Raw genomic sequence first — 6496 nt, 5'->3', positions numbered from 1 at the left:
TAATCTTTTCGTGTACGGATCTTTTCGTAGGATTCTAGTCAATTGTAACGTGTCCATTAGCTTGTGTAATCCAAGACCACAGTCCTATTTTTATCAATTTCTATGAGGTTTTGATACTCAGCGTAGTATAGTACTGTAATTGTTTTGGATAAATCTTTCTCAAACTTTAATTCTAATCTCACGCTTCCGTTCCTGATCAAGTGAAAGTGATCCGCTGTGTGAGAGAGAGATCCGCGGTGAGATCGTATACAAAAAGGTAATTTCCTTCCGCGAATTCTTCTCGATTAATTAGATTTCCTTCGTCAATATTAAATTGTCCAGTTTGCATTAATAGGTTAATGTAGGATCTCATACATATATCATTCTTGAAGTTCGGAGAAAGGGGTTTATGGGGGATACAGGTGCCGTCAACGTATAAAGCAATATGGTTTACGCAAAGTTTTGGAAATTAAAAGGATATTTCGAGTAATCTCCCAAATAAGCGCTTTGTTCTATTAATCCAATTACGACTTTCTTAGGAATTTGAGAATTAAATAAGTTGTCGCGTGTAGACATTTTCGATCCGACCGGAAAAGACTAGGTGTTGCACTCACTCCTAATAATTGGATACTTCATTGTGCCACGTTCCAACGCTTTCACGTGTGCCAGAATAATTTCAGGAATAAGTTACACTTTTCTGATATACAACGACGCTGTTTCAAATTTAACTTTATATTTAACGTCGCCTGACGAGTGTATGCAAAACTCGTTCGGATTTTTGATAAACCTGAATCTGAGATTAAGCATATTCGGTAGAAAGCGTGATTGTTGACACATATCGATATGAACGGTTCCAATCATATCCATTGTACCTTTCTTCGAAAACGCCATTCTTTTCTTAAACCCTTCGTTGCTTGCCAGAACGTCAAATTTTCCAGCCGTATCTTTGTAGAAGAGCGAACTAGTCAAAAAGCTTTCTTTTGCCGGTCCTCCGAACGTTAGTAGAGTTTGAATCATGCTTTTGTAAGCGTAATTTTGGGCAGATGTGGTAACCGACCTCTCATTCATAATTAAGTGAGCTTCGCTGAATAAACTGTGAAGGAACATGTTAACGGGACCAACGGTTTCTTCATCGTAGTCGGGATCAGCACCACCGGATTTCACAATTTTTACTTGCACGTGGAGAAGTGTTTTGGACAAATCTAAATAAGTCTCGGAGTTTCCGGGAATATCGAAATTAATGTTAGAATTTTCATCCGCGTTGGAAACTGGATTGAATTCCACCCATTCTCCACTGACGATCCCCGTTTGCGTGAGAGGAACCTCGAAAAGGTCTAATTCCGAGTTGGGACAAATTCCGGACTGCTGATGAATTAGAGCCATTATTTTGAGAATATATCGGAATGTTTAGCTACGCGTCTCGCTCGCTTCTTAGCCGTGACTGAACTGACGAGTTGAATCTTTCTACGCTTCCTTTTTATACCGTTTCCAGACGTTTTTTGTTTCACCATATCTTTTAACTCGGAAAACGTTTCCTTCCCGATAGCGGTACCGTCATCTTTCAATGAACTTCTTATCGGAATACCACTAGCAACATCATCGGCGACTCTAGCGCCAGTTTTCAGAAACTTTTTTCCCAAGAATATAGCGCATCTTTTTAACATTGGGACAGCTTTGCGGAAAGCAGACGCCAATATATTTCCGAGGCCATAGCAGCGTTGCGTGGATGAACCTCGATAGAATTGGAATAAACCGTTCCCAACTTGCGATCGGTAATAGTTGTCAAAGTCGATTGTGTTATTCGAACCAAACCTAACTTGATTTAAATAATACTTTTCGTAATCGGACTCGCTTTCTCTTAACGCGGTTTTCATGGTGCGCCTGGGTCAATATCTAACAGAGAAATGAAGAGTAAGCACACTGGTTTCCCTTTATAACGGTGTCCACGTTCGTCTAGGTTTAAAATGGAGGGTGATATGAACCTTTCCTCTTTCGAACTGAACTGGTACACCCATTTCCGACAAAATGTGAATTTCGATGGTTTGAAATCTATTTGTTGACACCGGAATGTAATGCGGTCTGATAAAATCTCTCTCTACGGTGTCGCCGTTTTTACCCTGAACGCTTACAATTCTTAAAAGTGGGACGTTACAGTCGCCTACCGCGCGATTTTCGACAATGTCGGAATATATGAACAGGGAATGAAGGCCCACGTCCATATCGACGGTATATTTCGATAGCGTTTCCTTTTTGTTAATAGTGAAATCCTTCACGGTATTTCTTGTAAAACCAAGTATTGTCGCTAAGATCCCTGTCATTTTTATATACACCTTATTTTCCAATTGGACGTTAACCTTTCTCAAGTGTTTAACATATTTAAATAAGACTGGTAGCACACGCGACGCTGTGGCGTTTAAAACAGTAGCGCGTTTATTATCAAATTCAAATTGTTTTAGATCTAGAAGATCCGCGACGCATCCGTAATAGCCCTTAGGCACGTCGATATGGGTCGGAAACTCGCGTTCATTATTCTTCGACAGAGTAACGATACAATTATCTCTTAGATTGTTCCACGTTCTCGGATAACTAATCTCGGCCAGACCAACCTCGTAAGAGCCGTCGAGTTGAACGCATTCCGGAAGATACGTATGAAATTTGCTCATGGTATTCCCCTAGAAGAACTTCGCAGATGAATCCGATGGTAAAGTAATGTAGAAACTCATATTAGGATAATTTATTTGACCCAACTGTCGAATGAGGGTGGATATCCTTTCCAACGAACCAGTTTCTCAACTTGACCGTTAGGAGTCCGTCTACTTCTCAAAACCTTCTGAATTATGAATGGACAATTTTCCAGATCTTTTCCGACTCGCTGTATTTCCTCCTTGTAGAAAACGCCTGAAATGAGCTCGGAAATGAGATCACTCAGCTTATATACCGGCGGATGTCTCGGAATTCTTTCCACTACACGGAATAATTCTTCCGTCCAATTGGACAAATAACCCTTTTCAAAGGTGTTCTTATTTTTAGTAATTCTAACAATATCTCCGATATCAAAAGGAAACGAATTTGGCGGGGAAAAATTAATCTTCCCATATAGATTTTTCCACACTTTGTCCGAATTTTCAGGGGAAACATCAACTGGTTTACATTTTATAGAGCTGTGATAATTATTGTTATATGAACCGACAAGTTCTTTCAATGTCCTATTAAAACGTTCGACAACTGACGCTTTTAATTCCGAGTGCGTTGCGAAAAATTGGATACCGCTTTGTTTTAAATATTTTTGGACAGCGGAACACACAAACTCACTAACGTGGTCGCTCTGGACTCTTGTCGGTCGACGTCCCGACGTTAGGATATTTTTAAAAGCATCCACCATTGTCTGTCCTTTCTTATTTTTTACCGCTACTACAATCGCGATCTTACTGAAGACATCGATACAGCATAGCAAATACCTATACCCCTTATTTACGAGGGATAAACTTTGTAAATCGGCCAAATCAACCTGCCATTGGCCGTCTATACCATACACGATAGTTTTATTCCACTGAAATACACGCCTAACTGGTTTGTGCAGCGTGTATGTATCTTGATGTTTAAGGGAATTTTTAACTTCCGCCAACGTTACTTTTACACCTTTCGATTTAGCCGCTTGATAGAGAGCTTTGACACCCCCAAAGGAGCCAGACTCCCGCGCGTTGAAGTATATATCCTTTAAACTATCCATTCCGCGTGCAGTTCGCGCTACTATAGTAATGAAAGGCCAACTCCGATACTTCGAAGATAATAATTATAGCTACGATTAATATCGCAGTCAGTACTTTCGGATATTTAAAAAATGAATTAGTGAGACCGGTTACCATAGCAGCTTCCATCGCAATACCGTCCATTGTGGTTGATAGGTTGGAAATGAAGAGAAAGTATATTTGTTTTCATATTTAATAAAATTTTATTCCAAACGTTTCAAGACAATCCAATTTTGGAACCCGTTTCCAGTCATATTACCATCATTATTGTTAGAATTTAAATCCACAGTAGCTTCCATTTTACGTTTACTTTTACTTTCATTAACTATTATTTCTCTAAATAATGATTTAGGTACATTTTATTTTACTAAACAATCGTAAAACTCGTCAACTCCGGGAACGATTTTAATTTTTCTAGAATTAACTGCCCAATACGCCAAAAGATCTATAATATGCGAACCGGAAATTGTATCACCGCGATATATTAATTCACCATTGTCGTTAAATTTTATATTTGTAGATGTTTCTATCCATTTGTACAACGCCAAACACTGATCGATATAATAGTCTGGAATAACAGAGGCGATTTGCGTTTTCCAGTTCTTAACCAAAGTGTTTTTACTTTCTTTTACTACCTTGTTGTGACGTTGTTGTAATTTGTGATTAAAAATATTTAGCTTTTCAGTTTTTTTCAATTTTTTATGTTCCATAGCGTTATTAGGATCAGTATGTAGTTCGAGGAGAGTATCAACTTTTGGTATCAGCGCGCTATTTTTCCCTGCTTCGGAACTTTGGAGCCTTCTAAAAACGTCTTCGGAAACCAGCATCATTTTCCGAGCCATCACTTGATTGCCTTGCTAATAGCGGCGCCTGCCACGGAGCTAAGAATTGAAAGGATCGGGGCCAATAAAATAGGTAAAAATCCACCTGTTTGATTAAGGATCTTTCTTTTCTTTGACCGAGATAACTTTCGATTGAAATTACGAAGAACACTACGATGATTCTTCAACCGCTTCTGGTGGTAGTCTGAAATTTTCACGGAACCGCGCAAAACATTTATACAGCATTCGGCGTTTTTAATTGCAGCTTTTCTTTGGCGCGCTTTACCGGATGATAAATATTTCAAAAAGTTTATATTTTCTCGCAACCTATTCGGCGGAGCCATGTCGCAGCGATTAGTATCTCGATGGAACTTACAATGTTCCGGCGGGTTAATACAGTATATGGTCGAAAGACGGGGGCAACCCAAGTCTTCAACGTTTTTAACGTCAACCAACAAATATTTTGAGAGAACCTGCGCTTTTTCTAGTCACTTACAATAAAAGGTGTTTGCCCTTTCGCGAATTATTTTAGCGATTTCGTGTAGACTACTATAATCGTGTTCTCCCTCGTCCCAACGTACGTCGCAAATGTTCCACGTTAGCCATCTGCACTCTTTTATCCTCCTGAGATAGATCCGAAAATGGGAATGGTTGTCTGAATGTCCACGCTTGATAGTTCCCCGTTTCATCTACGTAAAGGGCCACTTCCTTAATGATCCATTCTCTGTCGGCTCTATAGAAGTTTGCTTCAATAAAACCAGTCATTTCTCAGCAGTTTAATCTGTCGTCAATAAAGTTTTGTTAAGAGAAGGCTAAACATTTTCAAACAGTCCGGGTATTTAAAAGTTTACTCACATTACAACCTCTCGAAGGCGAAATTCACTACAGCTCTTTGAAGATTTTCCTTTTGGCAGCTTTCCGGATCAGAATGATTTGCCTCAAAAATCTCCATTGCTTTTTAAGGAATCTCGCATGGGTTGAAGTTCACGTAAATATTGATAAGTACACTCTGTTCAAAAAGTCTTTGCCCGTGGGAGATTTCGAACATTTTCGCCCGTCATTTCTTGTATAGTTGCATCAAGTTTAAGCGGACATCGGTAGTAGATAAATAAAATTTTAGCTACAAATTGGCCAAAATAATTTTCTGGATAGACTTATAATTTGGCTTATTTTGGCCTAAAAGAGGGGTGACAACTTTTTTATTTTTGATCTCAGGTCATTTTAAACCCGATTTTCGTGTTCTCCGGGGTTGATTTATATTTAGAAAGTGTTGGAATTATTCAAATCGACGCATTGGTTCAAAAGATATTAACCAAAGAAGTTTTCACAGAAATTGAGAAATATCTAAACATCTCACCTTTGTAGGTACTATGTAACCTAGGATGGGTGGAGGAGAGTAACGCCGTTGGATATCACTATTGTGTTGTAAGATTCGTTTCCGAGACGCCAGATTTAGTCGCCAGTTAGAGTAAATGTACACTGAACAACACCCTAAATGTGCTTTGGTGAGAAAACGTATTTGACACTTTTTAGGAATGAATTGGTACACCTTTTGGAGAAAATCGTTTAATTCGTTTTCCAGAAAAAGAGTTATCTTAGTTCTTATTAAATTTGTGCGCGAAGGAAGTGCCATAGACAGTGCAAGAAGATGGACGTAAGCAGCCTTGCAAATAAGGTTTTTTTTAAAACTGGTCCTTATGACCAGTGACCCCCTAGCATATGAATTATTAAACTGGTCCCTATGACCAGTGACCCCCTAGCCTATGAATTATTAAACTGGTCTTACATAAAATGTTCTAATGTCATTTATAAGCCTAAAAAAACCTATACTATACATGTTAAGAAGTTAAATTATGTTGGTAACATTAACTTTACACGTATTCACAATAGTTAACTTTATTTTATGAGTACCACAAGAATAGTACAATATAGTACCAAATCACCTAA

At 38.6% G+C, this 6496-nt stretch overlaps 2 protein-coding genes across 2 annotated transcripts; both read right to left on the bottom strand.

The window, feature by feature from the left end:
* Positions 1–666: 666 nt before the first annotated feature.
* LOC149939190 (uncharacterized protein F54H12.2-like) lies at positions 667–1362 on the bottom strand. The gene has a single exon (XM_090179035.1). It carries the CDS (start codon positions 1360–1362, stop codon positions 667–669), a length of 696 nt encoding a protein of 231 aa, XP_090035161.1.
* Positions 1363–2713: 1351 nt separating this feature from the next.
* LOC149939189 (uncharacterized) lies at positions 2714–3709 on the bottom strand. The gene has a single exon (XM_090179034.1). The coding sequence runs from the start codon at positions 3707–3709 to the stop codon at positions 2714–2716; it is 996 nt and encodes a 331-aa protein (XP_090035160.1).
* Between the last annotated feature and the right edge of the window lie 2787 nt (positions 3710–6496).

The sequence above is a fragment of the Leiobunum rupestre genome, chromosome 6 (genome assembly GCF_980474605.1).
Source record: "Leiobunum rupestre chromosome 6, qqLeiRupe1.1.hap1, whole genome shotgun sequence".
In the NCBI taxonomy this organism is placed as follows: Eukaryota; Metazoa; Arthropoda; class Arachnida; order Opiliones; family Sclerosomatidae; genus Leiobunum; species Leiobunum rupestre.
This window is presented reverse-complemented; position numbering and strand designations above follow the sequence as displayed.

What these genes read in the sequence shown, in the direction of transcription:
- LOC149939190 (XM_090179035.1), bottom strand. Translation starts at nt 1,362, where the DNA reads ATGGCTCTAATTCATCAGCAGTCCGGAATTTGTCCCAACTCGGAATTA.
- LOC149939189 (XM_090179034.1), bottom strand. Translation starts at nt 3,709, where the DNA reads ATGGATAGTTTAAAGGATATATACTTCAACGCGCGGGAGTCTGGCTCC.